A 23,154-nucleotide genomic window follows, 5' to 3' on the forward strand; every position below is an offset into this window, starting at 1 on the left:
GGTATTATCTTTTCGACCTTCACAACAGTGACGCCTCACCCACCACCGCGCGCCCTTTCCTCTTCCCTTTCCTCCTAACCCTTTCCCCTCCTCTTTGCGGCTCCGGCTGCGTCTGGAGCTACAACAGCTCGATGGCGGTCTCCGAACAAATCCCCGGGCAGGAGTTAGAATATGAGTATGTCTTTTTCCCTTGCCAAACCCGCTTCAGCTTTTTTTTTCGCCCTGGGCAATCGCTCGCTGGGAAAGCATAGGGAGTGGCTAGAATCTTCGCTATGATTTCATGCTATGCTCTTTCGCCTCTATTGCCCGATTGCCATGGTTCCTTTCCCAGACGTAGGCCGGCTTTTTTTTATTATACTGGGGCTTTCGGAGCTAATTATACTGTCACGATAGCTACGAAGCCCTCCCGTCTAACTACGGCCTCGGCCGCAATATGCTGGCTGGTGCCTTTGCAGGGATAGCGGTATGTGTGCAAAAAAATGGGCTATTTTACGGTGGATGGTCGGGCCCGTACTGACAATGGTCAAGGAACACGCTGTCATGTATCCGGTGGACTTGTTGAAGGTATGTTGAGTCCATGCTAGTTCTTTTCCTACGTTGCGCAGATTTTGCATTGCGACGTGTTGCAAAGGCAGGCAAATACTGACACCGGACCCTTACGCTAGACTCGCATGCAAATCCTGCATCCTGCGAATGGCGGACTCTACACAGGTCTCACTAATGCGTTTTCCACAATCTACCGAATTGAGGGCTGGCGGACATTATGGAAGGGTGTCTCGAGCGTTATTGTCGGTGCAGGTAAGCGGAGCCGGTGGCATACGGAAATGCCTGCCTACTCGGAGGTGTCGGAGGCTGATGTGAAATTCCCGAATAGGCCCCGCCCACGCTGTCTACTTTGGCACATACGAAATTGTAAAGGATCTTGCCGGTGGCAATGTCGATGACGGTCACCATCCGCTAGCTGCAGGTAAGTGACTGACGGGGTTATGATGTTGTCATTAAAAAGTGGTTGGTTACTAACGTGGAACAGCTCTGAGTGGTGCCTCGGCGACCATTGCTAGTGACGCTTTGATGAACCCCTTCGATGGTGAGTATCTCGCGACCCCAACACCACCAAAAAGAAATAAAATAAAAACTAAGACTCGTACTAATTGAAAACACAGTTATTAAGCAACGTATGCAAGTCCATGGCTCGGTACACAAGACTATCGTTCAGTGCGCCCGGTCTGTCTACCGAACGGAAGGTCTTCAGGCTTTCTACGTTTCCTATCCTACCACACTCTGCATGACCGTCCCCTTCACCGCTACACAGTTCGTCGCCTACGAGTCGATTTCTAAGGTTATGAACCCCTCCGGAGATTACGACCCGTTCACCCACTGCATTGCGGGTGGTCTCGCAGGCGCTTTCGCAGCTGGTCTCACGACACCACTCGACGTGGTGAAGACGCTCCTCCAGACCCGCGGTTTGGCACAGAACGAGGAAATTCGGTCGGCGAAGGGTCTTTTCAACGCCGCGTCCATTATCAAGCGGCAGTTCGGTTGGAGTGGTTTCCTGCGTGGCGCTCGTCCCCGTATCATTTCTACAATGCCCAGCACAGCCATTTGCTGGTGAGTGAACAACTTTATACTTTATCTGAATCCCCTGTTACTGTACTTGGGCATTTACTGACAATGTCATGCAAAAGGACCTCTTATGAAATGGCCAAGGCGTACTTCAAGCGCCAGGAGGTCGCCTAAAAAAGTGTCTTTTTTTTCCACTGGCCCGATCGCATGAATTCGACTTCCACACTGCCCATCATAAAAATGCATCCTGCGGCCTTATTTAAGGCATCCCACGACCAACAAAAGGACAAAGACGTACCAACAAAATAATGATGAAATCAGCTTAAAATAAAAAAAAAAAAAAAACAAGGCCGGTTGATAGCGGCCACGTATCACGTGCGATGGGCGGAAATGCGACACGTGAGGAATTCCAGGCCATGTCGCGGGGAGATATCCCCGGGTGGCGGCATTCAGACTGTCCATTCTTTATGTTACTTCTATCCTGGTTCTTCTGTTCTCTCTTGCGCGCTCCGTTTTCCCCATTCACCGTATTTCCGGATGTGCGCAAAATGTCCGAGACATTCGGGGTCGGAAAATCCTGGCTGGAACCACAGCGGATGAGGCGGAGCGAGGACGTCTTACCCTTTCTTCAGTACCTCTATTCACCTTTGGTCATCGGTTTCATTTTCTTGGTTGGTAATGGTTGATATACACCTTGTGGGACGGATTATGTCGGGAAAAGTGCGAGAACTTTTCTTGGATCGCCCTATGTATGCTATATTTGTATCGGCGTTGGCACGCAAGGGAAGTGTTTTTGGAGGCTTTGTTCCTTTTCTCTTATGGTTCTATTTTCTTCATCTGATTGATTTCCGAATTCTGGAATATTTCTTCTGATATATTACGCATTTGGGACCCATGTATACATAGACGGGATATGATATGGCGGGCAGTTACTTTAAGTTAGTACACCAGCCAGGCTGAGCTGGCGCAGATATCCATTTTCGTTAATATAAAGGATTGACACTCGACTCCACTCTGGGGAACCAGCAAAAAGAAACAAATGTGAAAGAAGAGAAGAGAGTGAAATGGGGCCGTAGAGTCGCATTGGAAGAAGTTTTGCCATCACCGTGGGGCACCTTTTATTCCCTTTTTCGGTGCACCAACGACGTCACGCGAAATCATGACCGAATTTGGGTAAGAGAAAAATCGGAGAATGGAGAATCACTGACTTACTTTTATGTCTTACTCGCACTCTTACCTCTCAACTCACTCTCTCGTGTGCTCTTCGTTCAAACCGTCTTTCTTTCTTTTTTTCTCTTCTTTCCTTCCTCCCTACAAATGAGCAGGAGTTGGTCCCCGTCCTTGTGCCATTCCTTCCCCCAGACTCCGATTAACTAGTATTACACTACTACGACTATCATCCATAGCGCGCGGGCGGGTCCTGCAATTCCGCCGAAGATCCTTGGGATTAATTGATCAATGATGCGTCCCAAACCGGCGTCTTCCCTCCAGAAGACCTACGATGACTGTTATCTGATGTGCTCGACTGCCGTCTACTTCGAAGGACAGGTCTGCCGTTCTTAATTCACCAATTGACTCCATTCGTCACTGATCGCTCTTCCGCACAGAACAACGAAGAAGAAGCTTTAAAGTCTTGGCGCTCCGCCCTCGAAACCATCTACTATCATAACGCCTATCGGGTTCCCTCCAAGTACACCCCCAAGAACGAAACGGAGAAGGCTCTTCAGGATTCCATCCGCCAGTTAGAGCTCCAATGTCGGGAGCGCGTCGATCTACTCGAGGCCCTCCGTGAGAGCAGAAAGGATACGTCTGGTAAATCCCCTCCATTCACCACTGGTTATCGCGGTTGGATTGGAGAGGGAACTGTCCCCGCAGTCGGGTATACCGATCTATCTAAACCGCCTACTATCCCCGGACGCCCCCCACCACCTGTCACCACTGCTAGCTCGGAGTCTGCTGGGAACGAGACGGGCTCATCAGTCCCAATGGCGGGTCGTCCCGGATTGCGCAAGACGCAATCCTCTTCGGCAAAGACTACGTCTTCTCGCAATTCCAGCCCCGAACGTCGGAAAGCGATGCCCTCTACACTACGCAACGCCGATCTGAAGAAGCCCGCCAAAAAGAAAGTCAGCCCGCGACGAAAAGACCTGCGGCCGGCCGCAGCTTCTCAAGCCGCGGGTCTGGCCTGGGGAAGTCTTTATCGGACTCCATCATCAGAAAAGACCGTCAGCGATGCTGCCCTAGCGTCCTCCCGTCTGACCGCTGCAAATGATCCCAGTTTTCGAAAGGAGTCAATACCACCCCGTTCGAAGTCCGGCGATGGGGTACCCCCACGGAAAAGCGTGCCTCCAGAGGATTCCGGAGAGGAGCGTCGCTCCGGGAGGAAACTTCGCGTCCCCGGTCAGACACCGCGAAGGTCACCGGCGAAGTCTACTCCTGCACCAACTTCAACACCTACATCCACCCCTCAGGCTCCGGCTGGCATCCGGCAGCCGTCGGGCAATCGCACCCATTCCGCTTCTGTGTCGACAGGCTCCAAGGATACTGTTCAGCCACGTGCCTCCCCGAAGCCTTCTGTCAAACCAAAGCCCGTAGCGTTGAGGTCGTCTTACCAACCGCCTACACCCTCCGGAGGATCTGCGGGTGCTGCAACTACCTCGAACAACCTGCAGGCTGGGTCTGCAAGCACGCCACGAAGAATTACCCCTGCTTCCACTGGTGAAGATGCGTTGAGCGACAATATAGATCGCATGTCGATTTCCCGAACGAGTCCCGAACGACGGGCTACTCCGCGCATCAGGCGCGCTGTCACCCCGCCGTCATCTAGCGATCCCGAATCTCTTGGTCCCAAATCAACCGATGCCGACGAGGACGACGTGGACGTTGAGGACGAGGATGACGCAATTATGGATATACTGAACAAGCTCCCGAAAGGGGTGGACGTGGCAACCGCCCGACAGATCCTTAACGATATTGTAGTCCGCGGGGATGAAGTACACTGGGACGACATTGCCGGTCTAGATGGGGCCAAAAAGGCCCTCAAAGAAGCCGTCGTCTATCCGTTCCTCCGTCCAGATCTGTTCTCTGGTTTGCGAGAACCAGCCCGGGGTATGCTCCTCTTTGGACCTCCAGGGACGGGTAAGACGATGCTTGCGCGCGCGGTAGCTACGGAATCCAAATCGACGTTCTTCTCGGTTTCCGCATCCACATTGACCTCGAAATGGCACGGTGAGAGCGAAAAGCTTGTCCGCGCCCTGTTCGGTCTGGCTAAGGCGCTGGCACCGTCGATCATCTTTGTGGACGAAATCGACTCACTATTGTCCGCTCGCTCGTCCGGCACAGAGAACGAGGCTTCACGACGCTCAAAGACCGAGTTCCTGATTCAGTGGTCAGATTTGCAGCGCGCCGCGGCAGGTCGTGAATCGCCTAGGGACAAGAAAGCCGGCGGAGACCCCAGCCGGGTCCTCGTCCTCGCCGCTACAAATATGCCCTGGGACATCGATGAGGCCGCGCGCCGTCGCTTCGTCCGCCGACAATATATCCCTCTTCCAGAACATCACGTCCGCGAAAAACAACTCCGGACATTACTAAGTCACCAGGTGCATGACTTGACAGATCAAGATATCGACGCTTTAGTCCAACTTACAGACGGTATTGTTCCTATTTACTCTTCCGCCTCAACCACCAGTATCCCAAAGCTAACAAAGCATAACTCAGGCTTCTCAGGCTCCGACATAACAGCCCTCGCCAAAGACGCCGCAATGGGCCCCCTCCGCAACCTCGGCGAAGCCCTCCTCCACACCCCCATGGACCAAATCCGCGCCATCCGATTCCAAGACTTCGAAGCCAGTCTCTCCTCAATCCGACCCAGCGTCAGCCAGGAAGGACTAAAGGAGTATGAAGATTGGGCCCGACAATTCGGCGAGAGAGGTGGATAGACCTTTCCCCTTTTCCTCCTCTCTATATATCTTCTCCTTTTTTTTGTTTCCTTATGATTCATCTTTGGGACCGTTGCATTCATGGACCTTGCAGGGGTTGGAGGATCGGTTTGGCAGGGCGAATTGGGTCTGATAGGATGCGATACCTTGGGCTATGGTTCTTGGGTTCCGGTCTGCGTTATGTGGTACGATATGGTATGGTATGGGTTATGATTATGAATGTCTGCTGGATGAACGCGAATGGGATTGGCTTGTTTGGCAGCACGTGTACTGGTACTGTACGTAGTGAGTGACCTGATCGGGAACAGATCACATATCAATGAATGGATATACATGGACTATCTGCTGCTTCTTTTGTATGAACATACATTCTTTCTTCCCTTTGTGTTAATATGTAGTTCTCGTTTATTCATACCGTATGATTAGATCCGGTCATTTCAAGAATAAAGCATCAAACCTCAAGAGTCCAAACACAATAAATCTCCATCAATAGACTTCAATTAGCAAGCCAGCCTACTACGTAAGTATAACCGTATAAATACGAAATACACCATATATAATACAATACAATTTAATATATATACTACGAGACATGAACCAAATAAATATGGTAGGTAATAGGTATATGTAGAACGGTACATCATCAAGGAAAAAGACAAAGACAAAGACACGAGGAAAACAAGGGGTTTAGTTTAAACTGGTTGGATATCCCGGCTGGCATCAAATCGAGTCAGATAGAGAGAGAGCAAGAAGGTAAGCGTCAGAACATAGTGGAGTGATAGAAGTAGTAGCAGCAGTAAGTGGTTTAAATGAACTGGACTGAAATCTGTATGTCAATTCCGCAACCCTAATTCAATGCGAGCATAACACCCAACCATTCGTTGTAAAGACGACGCAACGGAACAAAGGGAATAAAAGGAGAGAAAAGTAGAGATATAATCGATAAAGACAAGATAAAAGACCTGGTATCGTATTCCACTTCCACTACAAACCCGTCAAGTTGTATACCACGGACATCACGGATGAACATTTTCGTCTTTCACAGATCTATCAGACTGCCTCCAGCCTGAGGCTGCTGCTGGTATGATTTCTGTGCACCCCAGGGGTTGTTCGTAGGCTGCGCGAAGCCGGTTTGCTGCTGGGCGAACCCTGTTTGCTGGGGGACGAACCGTTGTTGGGCGAAGAATGGGTTGCTGCCGGTCTGGTTGGCGCGTAGGCGGTCGAGACCTTGGCCAGCAGAGTTGACGAAGGTGCCTGGTGCGGTGTGTTGAGCAGGTATACGGAGATCACCGACGTTTCCAAAGGTATCTTGGCCGTCGCCGCTGGCGAGGAGTGCATTGAGACGAGCGTGATGCGGGTCGTTCATCTGAGGCGGGGTACTCTTGGGTGGAGCCGGTGCCACAGGAGCCTGGTAGTTGGCGATTGGATTGAAAGCGGTGGTTGCGCGCTCTTCTGCCAGCGTGTTCAGGGATGGATGTCCAGACGTTGCGGGCCTGGTCTGGAACTGCTGTGTCTGCGTGCGCTGAGCGAATGGGTTGTTGGATCCGGTCTGCATTGGTTTCAACATATCTCCCGGCTGCGGGCTGCTAGAGGCCCATGGGTTATTGCTTCCCGACGAAAGGAAGTTATCTTGCGGCTGTTGTTGTTGTTGTTGTTGTTGCTGCTGGGGTTGTTGCTGTTGCTGTGCGAACATGTCTGTGGTACCATAGGGATTGTTGGTGTTAAACGCCGTGTGCTGCGGCTGCAGGGTTGCCTGGGGCTGTAGCGTGGCCTGTGGCTGCAGGAAGTTATTCTGGGGCTGACCGTACGGGTTCTGGTCAAAGGCTGTGGGCTGCGCTTGGAATCCGTTGGTGTACCCGTTGGGCATTCCGGTCATCTGTCCCTGGAATCCGGTTGGCTGTGCATATTGGTTGTTCAAGTACCCGGTCGACAGAGGTTGCTGGGGGTTGATCGGGTTGCCAAACCAGTCCACCGCACTTTGCTGTTGGTATCCCTGGTTGTAACCGGTGGGCTGCGCCGGGGCGGCCTGGACCGGGGTGTCATCGAAGAGGGAATGCGCGTTGCTCTCTTCAAGTTCGCGCTTGCGAAGTTCTTCCTCTTCCTTGCTCAGCTTGATGGCCTTAGCCAGATCTTCGTCCTCCTCCCCGGTTTGCATAGAGCTCTTCGCCCGTCGCTTCCGTTCTTCTTCGGCCTCATGTTTGCTCGCCTCGATCGCCAAGCGGTACTCAACATCTTCTTCGTCCGCGGGACGTCGGCGGCGCTCGTTTCGACGCGGTTGTTGTGGTTCACTTCCATGGCCTGGATAGTCGTCTAGCCCGCTCACCCGAGATTTCCACAGCTTTCGGTCGGAGCGTTCACTTCGCAATCGGTCTTCATCCATCACCAGGGAAGTGAGCTCTTTAGCAGCCACACGCACTACGTATCGTTAGCTGGCGACCGAACGAGGTGAGAAATAATACCGTCCGCAACCTACCGTTTTGTCCGACATCTCTGCCATCCTCATCCACATATTGGAACTCGCGCAGGGTCTTGATGATGTAGACGTTCTTCCGGGCCCACGTCACGACCAGCTCTGAGCCCTCGTGGAGACAGTAATCTAATACCTTCAGGGACTTCAATACATGACGCCAATTCTTTCCCTTGTCATTTAGTCGCTTATCCAGCATGTCCATAATCTCGTAGAAATCGGTGGGACTGTACGTACAACCGGATTAGCTCGGTCTAGAGGGGGGGAGAATCGTCGAGGCCGATGAATCGGTCAGCCTACCTGCTAAACGTCAGGGCGGCAATCTCTGCCATCTCTGTACCGGTCGGGCCCCAGGGGTCATTACTCGTGGCTGGAATTGAGAGCGTCAGCCAATGTCGACCGCAGGTTCAAGGACACAGGTAGCGACCGACGAACAACCACCACCGTGAATCGTTACCCAACCGGAGCGCATTAAGGGCAGAATTAGCAGTACATACCATTTCGGACCTTGACCTGGACCGACGAGTAACCCTTGGTGACATTTTTCACACTGCGCACGACTTTCGACATAGTGACGACAATCGGACACTCGGGCTCAATGGGAGGATAATCGGAAATGAGGTAGGGTAAAATAAGTAGAGCTCCTGGCGTACCGGTAGTTCTCGGGAATCAGGGGGAATCAGGCGCAAGCCGCCCAGGGGAGCGTCGGGGGTTGAATGGGTAGCGGTGGGATTGTTGGTGAGTTGCGGAGGTGAGTGTCTGTCTCCTTATCGCGGGCGGTTGCAGTGGAGTTGGCAGTGGCAGTGTGACGGAAGGCGGGCGTATGGGATTGAATGTCAGCCACCGTTCGGAATCGTCCCTGAGAACACTAAAAGACACAACGAGGGTATCAGGACAGGGAGAGGATGATCGGAATAAGGGAAATCGAGAAATAGATGGAGGAGGATTAGTAGTGGTAGCGTTTGGAAAGAAGCGGTAGAAAGAAAGAAAAGTCGCGATGACGAGCAGGAAAGTTCTTCTGGGTTTTTGGTGGCCACCGGTCGATGGCTGACGACGACCAACGCCCAATCGTAAGGAAATCTCCCGATCAGTTCAGGTTCGACCCCCCACACACAACTAGTTTCCCTTCTCCTCTCGGAAATAGAATCTTAGATATGTAATCACTTTCAGTCAAAGCATTTGTGAACAGAGATCATGTCTGAACCGAGAGATAAAACAGACGGAATTCCGGGGACATGAAATAGGGGTTGAGTGATATCCACCGGCAGATCAATGTCCCTGTAGAGGTACTAGAAGATGTTCAATGGATTTATGACAATGGGATCCGTTACTCCGCAGGTGTCAGAGAAGTGAAAAAAAAGAATTAGAGAGGAAGCGGAGAGGGACAATGAGGTTAGAGATGAGAAAGAAGAAGAGACGGTAAGTTCCAGAAGTATACAAATCATTCATTCATACATGCAACTATGATTATTTACTGTATGTATAGTATGGAGATACGGTATGCAACGGGGTTTCTCATGTACATCGGCCCGAAAGACCCTTTTTTTAAGTTTCAGGGTGTTCTGTCATTTTACCAGATTCAGTAGTAGTATATACTACACAGTATACATATGTACAGAGATGGATTGGAAATTAACCGTCATATTCTCTTTATAAACCGATGGATCCAAACACTCACTTCCCTTTTCAAATTAATATAGAATCCCCCCCCCGTACCATACTCCAACTCTTCCGATAGAAATGGTCTGTTCACCCCACTACTGGTAGGCTAGCTCATAAACCATCTGCAGCCCTGATGATGTCGTGGCGCCGTGGCAAAGGACGGCCGCGTACAACCATGACTTGGCATCCTTTTCAACATGGGAACTCTTCTTAACCCCTCCTTTTACTTTACCAGTTTACCAATGAAGAGAGTCTTTCTTCGTTGACACGAGGCTGTTACAAATTTACCATACGGCAGACTCCGTCCCTGCTTCATACCGGAGTGTAAGGGTGTACTGTACATTGAGTATTGTGGCGGTGCAATCAATACTTTGAAAAATGCCAAAATGTACCAACGACGTCATAAGGCAACATGCTTTTTCTTTTTTCCAATTTCTTTATGGTTTACTTTTTCCCCTCTATATTTGACGGTTCACCCAAGAAATTAAAACCTACTTTACTCCACAGTATTTCTACATCAGATCTCAAATAAGGATGGGGGCCTAATTGGTACCGCTTAGGCAGCAGTGTTCTGTACATCCATTTAATTTAATGAATACTCGTACTCGTTCGTCTGATACTACTACTGGGTACGGGGTTTGTTACTGGCCCAGCCACCAGGGTACTGTCACCTTACGGGCTGCCCGTGGTTCCGGTATATAATTATGACTTAGCATATCAATCTAATAGCCGAGCCCGCGCTCTACTGTGTATATCCGTAGTCAAACCACGGCTTCCTGCTTCTGCATCGTGGGATACTCCCGCTTCCCCTTCTGCAATGGCTGCCCGGGTTCATAAAATCGCACTGTGTGATCTTACCCTGGTCAATCTTGTCAACGACGGAGACTAACTTACGTACGAGCTGAAAATCCCCTCCGCCAGTTTGAATTCAAAGTCAGCTAGACAAGTCAGTGCTGAGAACAGCCGAAAAATGACCAAAAAAGCCAGTAGAACTCACTTCGACATCCAGTTCGCCGGCGGCTGCTTATCCGCAGACTGGATCAGAACCTGAAAACTATATCACCACTGCTGCTTCGATCCCCATAACAGGGGCCCCATACGGGTAGGTGAGATCAGTCCGATCCCGGACAGAATACCTCCCGAGTGGATTGTCGATGAGGAGCTTCTGGGAGTTGACAATCAACAAATGAGATTAATTTGGCTGTAGCGATAATAGTAGCAGCTGCAGCTATCGCTGTGGCTGCGTCTGTATGCCTGGAAGTGCGTGAAAACCATCAAGTGACTGTCTAGAGTGCCTAAAACGAAAAGCATGGACTTCTCAATGATACAGGAACATCACAAATCCAGGATCACTTTGGGTCAAGGACCACTTTCAGTTAGCCACGGTCCATATAGGTGGCTAGAATGTGTTATAGTTGAAGGGCACACCGTGGCCTCGTTACCCCTAAGAGGATACTCAATCACCTACATAAGGGGAAACATGAACGACTGTTTTCCAGTGGAGGATCCATGACTTACTGTATGACCGATTTGTTCCAGCATAGTAGTTTAATGAGTCCAATTTAGGCAGCCCCTACACACGGACCCCAACAGAGGATTGTGCAGCAACGTTGGGTGAAACTTAGCCCTCTCATTTGCCTGATTCTTCGCGGAAGAACTCTGACAAGTATGAACTTGAGGCAGATACAGGTATCCTCAAACTCAAATTTGCAATAGATAAAATAGTACGGAAACGTTGAAGTCCTGCTATGTCAATTCAGCCCAGGCAATCTGCACGTTTCCTTACCTAGCCTTAGTAGTACATAACCCTTACAATATGGATTCACATAGCATCCTCTGTTAATATCAGAACGTGGGAACCTGGAGGTAAAAGAAGAAAAAGAAAATATGATGTAAAGGATTTCATTTTTCCATCGGTCTAGATCGTAGTCGTCATTCAATTCCCAGTATGCCAGTCAACAAAAAGGAACAAAAGAATCCGGAGAAGCGAAAGAAAGCAGAAATATCGCATCGAGTCTAGGATTGTTCACCCTCCATGCTCAAATACTTCGCTTCCGCTCCCTTGATGCAGGCAATGTTGGCCCCCAGTTTGTTGATCGTCTCCATATACTCGTCGTACGGGTCTGAGTCGAAAACAATTCCACCACCCGCTTGGAGGTAGGCCACCCCGTCCTTGACCATCATCGTCCGGAGGGCAATGCAGGTATCCATAGCACCCGGCATTTCTGTTGCTCCGTCCGTGCTGGCGATGTTGTACCCGAAGTAGCCCACCGCGCCAGCATACACTCCGCGCTTCTCGCCCTCTAACTCGGCAATCAGTTGCATAGCCCGCACTTTGGGAGCCCCGGAGACCGTGCCGGCGGGGAAGATGGACCGGAACGCGTCGAACCTGGTCTTATCCGGCCGCAGAATACCCGATACCTGCGACACCAGGTGTTGCACATGCGAGAACTTCTCGACCACCATCAACCGGTCCACCTGGGTGGTCGTCGGGTCACACACGCGATTAACATCGTTCCGTGCCAGATCCACCAACATGACGTGCTCCGCGCGATCCTTCAGGCTTCCTCGTAGCTCATCTGCGAGCGCCTCATCCTCCTCGGGTGACTTGCCACGCTTGACGGTGCCGGCGATGGGATGCGTAATGATACGACCCTTTTCCTCCTTCGCCAAAAGTTCTGGACTAGCGCCAACGAGCTGGAAGTCTTCGCAATCAATATAAAATAGGTATGGCGATGGGTTGACTGTGCGCAAATGACGGAAGAGGTTGAATGGGTGAAGGGAGGTTGGACGCGACAGCCGTTGCGATGGCACGGTCTGGAAGATATCGCCTTTGGAGATGTGCTCCTTGAGTTTCACCACGTGCCGCTCGTACCCCTCGCGTCCGATGTTGGATGTGTACTCCTGGTTGGGAATGATTGGACCTTGGGGAGGTAGCGGGGTCTCAGGTCGGAGTAGTCGTTCGATATAGCGCTTGATCACATCTTCGCCTTTCCGGTACTCGGTTTCGAAATCCGAGTCGACATGTGTGATAGGAATGAAGGTGATGATCTTGATGACCTGGTAAAAGTGATCAAAGGCGACAATGGTATCAAACAGCATGAACAGCGACTCTGGGATTCCGAGCACATCCTTGAGAGGTCGGGCCGTCTTGGGCTCAAAGTACTTCACACAATCGTATCCGACGTAACCAATAGCACCACCCGTGAGTGGTGGTAGCGTCAAGCCGGGCACCGTCGCAACGCGATATTCAGCGATCTCCTTCTCCAGGATCGGAAGGGGGTCGCACTCGGGGCCGTGGCCGGGGCCGGTCTTGAGAACTTTGCGGGGATCTTCATCGCGTCGCAAACACACAAGTTAATGAAAGCTCCAGCAAGGCGGCCACAATGGAAAAGTATGCATACCAGCTCCCACAAAACTATACCTCCCAATTGTCTCTGTGGTAGCAGCACTTTCGTAGAGAAATGACAGTTTGGATCTGCGCAAGAGTTGGCCATCAGCTGCCCCGCTATAGGCAAGAGGGCGCGTGGGGCTCTGAGCTTGGAACTCACTTCTCGGCAACCTTCAAATATGCCACTGTGGGCGTCAAAAGGTCGGCGGGGATAGATGCAGTAAGTGGGAGTAGGTTAGGAGGATATTTAGCATCTTTCGAGTGGCTGATCACATCCTTTGCTGTCTCAAGCGACGGCACAACGGTGATCTGAGTCATACCATTCGGCGGCATTAGCACAAGCTCGCCTTATTCAAACCGGGAGTCATGAAAAAAAAAAAAAAAAAAAAAAAAAAAAAAAAAAAAAAAAAAAAAAAAAAAAAACATGGACGAGGAAAAATAAGGTGGTGAATAAGATGAGATACTCACAGGGGGCGCCATCCTATCAAATCTAGCAGTGCCAATGAACTTCGAGTTGATCGTATGCGGGGAGGTGGAAGAGTAGAAATGAAATTGGACTAAGAGAACGGAGATAAACGCAATTCGAAATCGCTAAAATCAGATTCAAATGCGGCAACTTGCTGGCCCTTCACAACTGGGGAAGAAGTAGGAAAGCAAAAGAGCGCTGGGACAAGTTTCGTTTTAAATCAATTCAAGATATCCAGTTTCAATACCTTTTGCTTTTTTCTTTATCGTTTCTTTTTTCTAATCCCATCACTTATCAGGAAACTTTTTGGCCGGCGCCTTTTCCATGGGAACCCCAATACGGAATAGTCTCCCGGCTTAGTATTATTATTATCAATTGGCACTGATGATCTGACCGTCTTTTTCTGCAGCCTTTCCTCGCGGACTATGACAAAACAATCCTTTTTGCCTCTGTTCACTTGTTCGCAATCTATTTGGTACCCTTTTGTTCGATCGCGCTCAGGCGTTTTTGGAGAACATACCTATACTAATATCCAGATATATCTAATCTATATAACAAACTGATTTTCCGCGGTCCGATCATAACAGTCGCAACTACCCTTGTCCTTGGAGATTCGATAATTTGCTATTTGTCCGACACTCTTCTATACGTCCAAACACCTCAGAAGATACTACCCTACGTCCTGCACCCACACATACTTGCAGCAAATCAACATTCCTATCCGTTCACTTATCTACACACTATGCAATAGAACGGCCAAATAGCACGAGAAGAAAGTACCATATATACAGAGAACAAATATTCGGTCATGGAGAATTCACCGTACCCGGCTTGCTTGGATCAGCTCTCGTCTCCGCATTCCCTTCCGGAACACACCTGGGAGACGGATATGTCGCGCCCTACTTCTCCCTCGGATACCCACGACACGGGCGAAGACGCAACGCCTCTGCCACAGCGACTTGCCAAAATAGCTCACATGGTCTCGCAGAACGCCGACGTATCCAGTGAGGATACGATCGCGGCACACCACTGCCTCAACACTTTGGAAGCCCTATTGGACCCACGGCCATCACTCAGGAAGGAAGTCGTCAAATGCCGACCCACACGTATCTACCCTGGAACTTCACACCCTGTGGCTTCCGCAGCCTCCTGCTCTGCCCCGATGAAAGATCGTGCTTCACTCGCTTTCGAACCTTCGAGCTCGCAACTCATAGCTCTTTTGAACGAAGTCACCGCATTAAATGCCGACTTGAACCAGCGCCGTAAAGAATCGTCCCAAATATATGATCTTCTGAGGCGTGAATGCCAGGGGTTGTCGCGACGGATATCGGAGCTGGAAGCCGTGGTCCACGACCTGTAAGCTGAAATCCACTAAACCGCCACCTTCATTTTTCGGCTAATGCGTAACTCTGTCCGATGCAGGGAAATAGACATAGTAGAAGGCTCAGCAGAACGTGAAGCACTTCACGGTACGGTTCGCGGACTCGAGGCCTGGGTTGACGGATGGCAGAACGAACCTAAACTGGGGACATCGCGTCAAAATAAAGCAAGGCGGTGGATAAGGCGTAAGCCCGAGGAGCGCTATGAGACCGATTCCGAAGCGCTTATAGAGGGCATAACGGCGTGGATGCGTGGCTGGAAAGATGTTGAAGAAGGCTTCCGCGTTCGCGAACGAGGTCGGCAAGAGAGAAGGGAAGAAAGGCAAAGGCGTACTAGATTAGCCATAGACCCTGCGGATAACACATAAAAAAACCATAATATGATCTGGGAACGCTGGGTTGCCAGGTTTGAGACTAGATTCGGCTGAAAGCGACTCCGACGTAAGAAAGCCGAGCCCGAGGATTTGCCGCAAAACTGATGCGAAGCGTAAGACAAACGAAGATTCTGACATTCAGTAATCATGCCGACCAAAAACCAATGGTACAGTTAAGAATTAAGATGATAGAATGCGCCAATGTGCCCACCGTAACCCACTATAACCGCAATTCACTGCTTTTTTTGTCGGAAACCCCGAGTCTGCGCCGATATGTACGATTTCACCGAATGGTTATTGAATAAATTAAAATGCTGAAGGAAGAAAGAACACAACAAGAACCTCCTGAAGCGGCGCTGCTTGCTAGCCGTTGATCGACTTTGATCTAATTCATTGCGCTTCACCTAGCCGCACTTCAATGGGAGGGATAACTTGGCCGAAGGTCGGTTAGGCGGCCTGGTAGCAAACGATCCAGAGGGTCAGGAGTGAAAGCTAAGGTATAGGTTTCGGCTGTATTCGTTGACGGGGATATCACAAATTATGTAGTGAGAAGTTGTAAAACCGCATACGAGACCATTATCAAGGTGTAGTTAGATATTCCTGCGTTGGAGCCTAACATCACGTATTCGCCGTCCGTAAAGTCTCAACTTTGCATGTTTATAATGGCCAACTACCCAATCTCCGTCAGCCTATTTATCTCCACTGGGGTACGATAAACAACATACCTGCTTGCCAAAGCCAAAAGCAAGTCGTTTCCCATCAGTATCCCATGCAAGAGAACGATCCGGTATTGACTCGGCGTCCCCATTGTGTCCATTGGCCAAGCGGCTTTGTCCTTCTTCGATCTTTGTTCCGTCGGTCCCAGGCACGGACCAAGTAGCCATTGCGGTGCCACCCCTCTGTGAATTCCAAATGAACAACTTCTCCTTGCTTGCAGCAGCCAGAGCATACCCGTCCGGAGAGAAACTGCTAGCGAGGGCGGGTGAAGATGGACCGAGGAACAGACGATGGATGCAATCAAATCGCTTTGTGTCTAAATCAATATGCCATATTTTGACTGTATCATCAGTGGATGAGGAGGCTAGAACCAACGGATGGTTCGCTTGTGGTTGGTCCAGGGTGTTTGGCTTAAGCTCTATTGCCGTAATATCCCCCTCGTGTGCACCATCGAGGTGCATGTCGTGCGTCGGAATCCAGAACGCAGCTGCAGCAGATGATGCAGCCACTGCCACCGAGGAAACATTGACATTCGCGCAACGAATAAATGTCCAAGGCCTATCGGTCTCACTGGTAAATGTCTTGGAAATGTGGATACTTGAGTCGACCTCACATTGGTAAACCGTTCCGTTACCCGAAGCGTAGGCTTCATTGCGTCCAAGCCAGCTGAGGTCATAGATTGACCCGTCGATTACCTGTGGAGAGGGGAACTCGTCCGGTCGCACTGAATCATCCCAGAGAGCCAGCTCGGAGACTTTACTATCTGATGCCACGACGATTAAATGGGTGCCGCTCTCAGTCCAATGCAATCCAGTGATCATTCTAGGTACTTCGGGCAGGAGGTCAACCGCATTTCCAGCCACATCATACATAGTAATAGACCCTCTCATGTCATTGTATGTGGCTACGGCCAATTTCTGGCCCGTAGGGTCCCAGGCGACTGCAGAGACGCAGATACTATCGCCCTTACCCTCCACAAGCTTCTCTTGCACTGGACTCGCAGACGACGGCATCTTCCATAGACTGCAAAACGTCTCGCCGACTGCAACGACAACAGTGGAGTCGTTTGGACGCCACAGTGTACGGGTCACGTGACAATCATCAGCCACATTCAAGAGGGCGGTATCGGGACTAAGGTCGGCAGCCTTGGCGGGGGTGATCTGGACGCCAACGCTGTGGCCGTTGGTCAAGGTGAAGGTCGGCGCCGCGGTTGGTTCCTGGTCTTGCGAGTCCGGTCGGATGCCCATGCTCACGTCCCCATCCCCATCCACAGCAGTGTCAGCCAAGGATGGTGATGCGGCTACTGCGGATTTCGTCTCATTTGCAACACCATTTGAATCAATTTCCATTGGAATTTCGTCCCCGTTGGTCTCTGCGCGGTCACTTTTACGGCTTTTCTTAGCATTGGGGATAACTTGAGGTGCCGCAGGTTCGCCTGTCAAGTGACCGTTGATCACGCTGTCGCGCGCGACTTTACTCGTGGGCGAGACAGGTGCCTGGTCTGTGCCATTTTCACCCGGGCCACCCTGACTTTTCCGCGGTTCCGCTTCTAGCACCGCTGGTCCAAAGAAATAATCTGAAGGTGAAAAGGGCCTTGGATTCCCATCCTGTAAAACTCATTAGTCATTGGTAAACAGATATTCTTCGAAGACACCAAGTGAAGAGAAAGGAAAAGAGTCCGCCGGAAAGCAAAAACGTTAGATCCGGCAGAGTAAGGTAACGTGCCTTATCGAGTGACTGTTCGAGCTCGTGATATTGTAGACCTTTTTGGACCAAAGACACCAGCGCATGAGTTTTTATATAAGGAGCGAAAGGTAAGCTCTGTGGGTCATGATTCCATGCGCGCTGCAGTGTTACTGCGGCTTCACCGTGACCTGCGATGTAGGTTAGATGAGAATCTTGATTATTTCAGGATACCTCAAGTCCTGTCAAGCAAGGATACGGAGAAACGCGTAAGGAGGGGGAGATAGAATAAAAGATTTAAAAAATAAAAAGATAATTAAGATTGAATAAGAGAGGGGCTGAGACCAACCTGATTCTTGAAGATACCTAGAGATTAGAAGTCAGTGACATGTAGGAAGAAAATAGACATCAGGGGGCATCATGAGCTATCAGAGCTCCTGCACTCGGATGTCGGCAGAGAACCTTGAAGTTAGAACGTACCTCCAGATTAGGTAGTTGACATGATGCGACGTAAGATCAGGATGTGACATTGTTACATGTATGACAGCTAGTAAGGTGGAGGATCCGCTAGCATGCCAGGAATAAATAACAGGAACCTCCGCTGAACAGATGGCAGAAGGATAACGGTGCGTGATCGAGAATTTGAAAGATGCGGGAATTCCGAGATATAGGCGAGATTAGACCGTGTAAACCGAAGGGACCTGTCTGCTGATAATACAAATTTCTCTCTCTGAACCACCAGGACGAATGACGGGAAGGTCCAGTTCGGCGTCGGAAAGAGCGTGAGTGCCAAAAACTGGGCCGAACGCAGCCAAGGCGTGACAAGGAAAACCGTAGTTGAAGGGGATGGGATGGGATATAATGCAGAGCGTTAAGGTGGAGTGCAAATGCCGGGGGGTAAGATCGTCAATTAAAGGGTAGAGGATTGGTGAGGTTCTAACGGGACCCTTGAAGAGCGTTAAACAAGGGGGTTGTGGAAAAGAAGTCGCAAGAGTCGGAAAGAGAAAGTGAAGAATGAATATCGAGACGGGTCGAAATCGACACCAACGTGTGGCTTGAGATAGCAGACCCGCTAGCGAACTGCAAAGGTTGGAGCTGTACCAGTACGGTTATGGGAGGGGTGGACAAACTGGAGGGCTGGAACTCCAAAATGGGGACGACGAAAAGGAAGTGGTTAAAAAAAGGTAATTAAAAAATAATAATAATAATAATAATAATCAAAAAGGAAAGCAGGGCAAGCGTGTCAAGGAATGATGATCACCACCACTTCTGCAGGGTAATAATAAGGTACGGACAGATTGACTTGATGGTTGTCGTGACTGCAAGCAAGGAAGAAGAGAAATGAAAGAGAAAAAGTGAGGTAGTAGTCTTCAAATCTCGAACCAACAAGCCAAGTCGAGTTTAGACAGTTGGGAAAAAAAGAAAAAGCTCAGTGGAATTTCTCCAGGCGGCTCTGGGACGCTGTTTCAGAGGACGCCGGCACCCTTTGCCAGTCACTTTGCAGTCAAACCCGATTTTGACTTTGCGACCTGGACTTTTGGCTTGACTCGTTGTGGCGTCCGGCCCACGACTTAGCGTGCAGTTGGGAAATCCACCGGTCCCCTTGGGTGGTTCTGACGGGCAAATGATCGGCCAGTGCGCTTGTCTGCTTCGGGACCTAGCGTTTTGCGGGTCGATTACAGTGTGATTTACACAGGGCCACGCAGCAGTAGTGTACCTACTTGACGGACAAACCTATTTCTATTTCCCTTGGAGTATTTTTTTTTTTTTAATTATTCCTTTCTATTTTCATTATTACCCTCCTTTTAATGGCACCCCAAAAAAAGCAAGAAAATAAAATAAAATAAACAAGGAATATCCTTCCAAGCACTTATGCTTCGACTGACCTGAAATTACATGAACATCTAACAATGATAATTATAATACCAACAATGACCATATCAAATCGTAAATGTACACCTAAATAAAAGTAATTACTACTAGGAAAATTAGCACACCTGCCAGATCCCTACTCTAAAAAATCGAATTTAATTCGATGACTAATGATGATCGGGGTTCCTCAAGAATTACTGGTTGTCCTCTGATTTGATTTGATTTTCCTCTTATTTTTTTCTTTTTCACGGAAGCACACGGCGGATGCGTTCCCATTCTCTTCTTCCCCAAATTTATGTCAATTTAGCACTTTTCAGCCACATGGTGACCGGCTGTGCCACCTTTTATGTTCCACATTGCATCTTCTCTGACTGGCTTGATTAATTATTATGTTTTAGGGGCTTATTGAACTGAAAGAGGAAGGAGAGCTTGTTCCATAGATCGGAGTTCCAGAAAGGACACAAAAAGCTCTCATTCGATGGGTGGGTCGAACTCCAATCTCCTGCGGTAACCATTCGTAGTGACAAGCGGAGGTTGTAACCGTTGAAATGCAAAGAGACTTTGGTGAAGCCATGTTTTACATGCAGATATTCACAACGGCAGGTAGTGACTACACCAATCACGAAACTTTACTGGAGCTTCTGTAGTGGGTTGCGCCTGGATGATGACATTCGTTTCTTCCCCTGCGGACCGATTTCTTGAAATACACGGTGTTTCAGAGCCACAAGTCTTAGCCTTGCCAAGAATCCTGTCAGCAGACGGAGATGGTTCGAGATGAGCTGATAGCCGCTCTGAATCAAAACGGTGGGTGTCGGACATGACTTTGACTGTTTAAAATTTTAAAGCGACATGATTTGGAATGTTTCTCTGTTTAGCGCCTTGATAGATTCGCACCTTGACATGTACATACGTAGATTCCTTTACCTCGGTTGTTGGAAAAGTATACCTGAGGCGCCAAGGCTTGAGTCTCGGGCGGTGCCTCAGGTGGTCATCTTTGTTATTTCCCCGGGCGGATGTTCAAAATAGGGTATCCAATCAAATGGAGGCGATCGATCAGAGCCAAATAACGCACCAAACCAAAGGCGGAAGTGCTGCTTAGCCCGAAATCCACTCCAAACAGCCATTGATCAACACCAACTTTTGACACTCAATCCCCTAGTCGGGTTTGTCGACAGCCTGCGGTCTGCGTGGACACTAGCAGCCGCAAGAGCTCGTTTCCCACAATGGCGCTCCGAGTCAATATCCCTCCTGCGACCCGTACCTGTCTCATCACCCTGCTTACTCTCTCGCTCCTGTACAATATCGCCCGATGGCGACAAATTGATGCCACAGGGGGGCATCCCTTAACCACGCCAGTTGTGCCCTACCTGACGCTCGTCCCATCCGAGTTCTTTTATTACCCTTGGACATTCCTTACAGCGACGTTCGTGGAGCAGAACATCTTTACGGTTCTCTTGAACGGCGCAACCCTGTTCTATGGGGGCAAGTACCTAGAGCGCGCTTGGGGTTCCCGAGAGTTTGCGAAATTCATTCTGACCATCGCGGTGATCCCAAATGTGACTATTATTCCCCTTTATCTCTTAGGAACTACCATTAGGGGTGGTTCGACCGGCGGGTATGCCTTGCTTTCCGATACCGAATGCACAACCTCTTGCGCCTTCCCTGCTGACTCCCCGTTTCCAAGCGTAACCCAAATATGTGGTGGCATGTCGATCCAGACCTCCTTCCTTGTGGCTTTCAAGCAACTTGTTCCCGAGCATACTGTGACTATATTCAAAGGCCTGGTGAAGATGCGGGTGAAGCATTTCCCGGCGCTTTTCCTTTTGCTGAACACGATCAGTGGCATAGTATTTGGAACGCACGTGGCAGCGATACTCTCCTGGCTCGGCCTGTTGACAAGTTGGACCTACCTTCGGTTCTTTAAACGGCAGCCGGATTTGACCGGTACATCTACCGACGGCTTAGGCTTTAAGGGGGATGCAAGTGAAACGTTTGCATTCGCATGTTTCTTCCCAGACGCAATACAGCCTCCGATCTCGTTTGTCTCGGAACAAGTTTACTCTTTGCTAGTCGCATTGAAGATTTGCACCCCGTTCTCGGAGGAGGATATTGCATCGGGCAACCAACAAGTTCTTGCGAGAGGGGAGGCCGGCCTTCCCACTCTTAACAACCACAGAGGAGGAACCAGAGGGGCGGCTAAGCGTGAAGAGGCGGAGCGGAGACGAGCATTAGCTCTCAAGGCTTTGGATCAGAGACTTCAAGCTGCTGCTGCCGGAAGAGCTCATTCCCCGTCTCCACTGAATCAGCAAGGCTCAAGCCAAACCCAGACTGCAACACCGACGGTACCAGCAGGCCAGAGCATGTTGGGCGAGACGAGCTATACGCCAGATCATGCTTAAATTGAAAGGTACTGCCCGCTTCGTGGTTATTCAGGAGTTAAGGAATGTTTGAGAATGGCTTGCGTACGGGTATCATATCTTGGCCTGCTATTTATGAGTGTGACATTTGAATATGGAGAATATGTAGGGTTCGGGGTGGGAAAGTTAAGTTTCTGATATGACTTATTTTGTACTTGGTTGTATGCAATGAGCCCGATATACACAAAGGCTCGTTGCTTTGTCTTTGCTTTGATGATATCCTGATGATGTACCTATCCCTCAAGGTCACAGGGGAAAGTTAAGCCATTATTTAACACAAAAGAGACACCTAGAACTACATATTCTAAAAGAAAATAAAACAAGGAAAAAGGCTATGCTACAGTTGATCAAGCCCAGCATCTTCGCGCAACCCCAGTCTTCTACCAGACTTACAGTTGCTTCAGCTTCTCAATTTCTCCCCTAGCCTCCTGTAACATCCGCTCTTGGTCCTTCTTCGCCTGGCGTATAGCGGCCAGCCGTACCCGGTCCTTCTCCGACTGCTGACGCATCTGTTCCAACTTCTGTAGCTCCGCCTCCTCCTCGGCAGTAGCAGGCACGTCCTGGGCCCCGGTCACCATCTTAACTTTGTTCCAGATCTCCTTATAATCGAGGTTCTTCAGATCCAGAACGGCCGTCTTCTCTGTTGACTCCGGCGCCGGCGCATGTTTATCCTCGACCTTTGCCGCGGTCAAGGAAGCGGCATTGCTCGCCCGCTCTGCGAAGTATATCGTCAAGGCTGCTGGACCCTCTTGTTCTTGTGTTTGCTTTACGGTCATCTGGAGACCTGGGTTGTGGTACTTGAGCCGAGGAAGACAGTTTCGCCAGAAATGCCGTGCACCTTGGTGACCGCCATAGATCTTCTGAGCGTATGTGAGGTGTAGACGGGTGATTGCTGGGAATTCTTGGGTCGCAGAGGTAGCAGAGGGAAAAACGGCGGCACCGGTTCCTACGCGTACGTTAAGGATCTGTTGAATAGTCAAGTTAGTTCATGCGCTCTTAATATAACCGGGCTCCCCCTGTTGTTGTCCCAAAGTAGACTGGAGCGTTGGATGCCGCCGCGATCTTGCTAAAAAAAATTGGAGAAATGGTAGAGTTGTGGGATATTCGTTCATTGGGAGTTTTACCTTCTGTAATTAGTTAAAAACCTCGAGTCAGTCTTTGATATTCATTTATATACAAGCCATGGGGTTGGCCAACTTACGGTTTTCAGCTTCCGCATCCGCTT

The 23,154-nt window shown here is 49.8% G+C and overlaps 7 protein-coding genes across 7 annotated transcripts; 4 read left to right on the forward strand and 3 right to left on the reverse strand.

Moving 5' to 3' along the window:
• Nucleotides 1-1,285: 1,285 nt before the first annotated feature.
• mrsA (putative mitochondrial carrier protein) lies at nucleotides 1,286-1,737 on the forward strand (the record flags this gene model as incomplete). Its single annotated transcript, XM_001819503.3, has 2 exons — nucleotides 1,286-1,608; nucleotides 1,686-1,737. The coding sequence occupies 2 exons, from the start codon at nucleotides 1,286-1,288 to the stop codon at nucleotides 1,735-1,737; spliced, it is 375 nt and encodes a 124-aa protein (XP_001819555.3).
• Nucleotides 1,738-3,024: 1,287 nt separating this feature from the next.
• On the forward strand, nucleotides 3,025-5,501 carry AO090003000368 (putative AAA family ATPase; the record flags this gene model as incomplete). The annotated part of the gene is made up of 3 exons (XM_023234860.1): nucleotides 3,025-3,111; nucleotides 3,171-5,214; nucleotides 5,401-5,501. 3 exons carry the CDS (start codon nucleotides 3,025-3,027, stop codon nucleotides 5,499-5,501), a joined length of 2,232 nt encoding a protein of 743 aa, XP_023089936.1.
• Nucleotides 5,502-6,540: 1,039 nt separating this feature from the next.
• AO090003000369 (epsin) lies at nucleotides 6,541-8,538 on the reverse strand (the record flags this gene model as incomplete). The annotated part of the gene is made up of 4 exons (XM_001819505.3): nucleotides 6,541-7,916; nucleotides 7,975-8,195; nucleotides 8,269-8,338; nucleotides 8,466-8,538. 4 exons carry the CDS (start codon nucleotides 8,536-8,538, stop codon nucleotides 6,541-6,543), a joined length of 1,740 nt encoding a protein of 579 aa, XP_001819557.1.
• Nucleotides 8,539-11,646: 3,108 nt separating this feature from the next.
• trpE (anthranilate synthase TRP2) lies at nucleotides 11,647-13,501 on the reverse strand (the record flags this gene model as incomplete). Its single annotated transcript, XM_023234861.1, has 4 exons — nucleotides 11,647-12,962; nucleotides 13,035-13,108; nucleotides 13,182-13,330; nucleotides 13,490-13,501. 4 exons carry the CDS (start codon nucleotides 13,499-13,501, stop codon nucleotides 11,647-11,649), a joined length of 1,551 nt encoding a protein of 516 aa, XP_023089937.1.
• Nucleotides 13,502-14,295: 794 nt separating this feature from the next.
• On the forward strand, nucleotides 14,296-14,847 carry AO090003000372 (uncharacterized protein; the record flags this gene model as incomplete). Its single annotated transcript, XM_001819507.3, has 1 exon — nucleotides 14,296-14,847. One exon carries the CDS (start codon nucleotides 14,296-14,298, stop codon nucleotides 14,845-14,847), a length of 552 nt encoding a protein of 183 aa, XP_001819559.3.
• Nucleotides 14,848-15,929: 1,082 nt separating this feature from the next.
• Nucleotides 15,930-17,306, reverse strand: AO090003000373 (WD40 repeat domain-containing protein; the record flags this gene model as incomplete). The annotated part of the gene is made up of 1 exon (XM_001819508.3): nucleotides 15,930-17,306. The coding sequence occupies one exon, from the start codon at nucleotides 17,304-17,306 to the stop codon at nucleotides 15,930-15,932; it is 1,377 nt and encodes a 458-aa protein (XP_001819560.3).
• A 3,429-nt stretch (nucleotides 17,307-20,735) lies between these two features.
• AO090003000375 (rhomboid family protein) lies at nucleotides 20,736-21,911 on the forward strand (the record flags this gene model as incomplete). The annotated part of the gene is made up of 1 exon (XM_023234862.1): nucleotides 20,736-21,911. The coding sequence occupies one exon, from the start codon at nucleotides 20,736-20,738 to the stop codon at nucleotides 21,909-21,911; it is 1,176 nt and encodes a 391-aa protein (XP_023089938.1).
• Between the last annotated feature and the right edge of the window lie 1,243 nt (nucleotides 21,912-23,154).

The sequence above is a fragment of the Aspergillus oryzae genome, chromosome 2 (assembly GCF_000184455.2).
Source record: "Aspergillus oryzae RIB40 DNA, chromosome 2".
Taxonomy (NCBI): Eukaryota; Fungi; Ascomycota; class Eurotiomycetes; order Eurotiales; family Aspergillaceae; genus Aspergillus; species Aspergillus oryzae.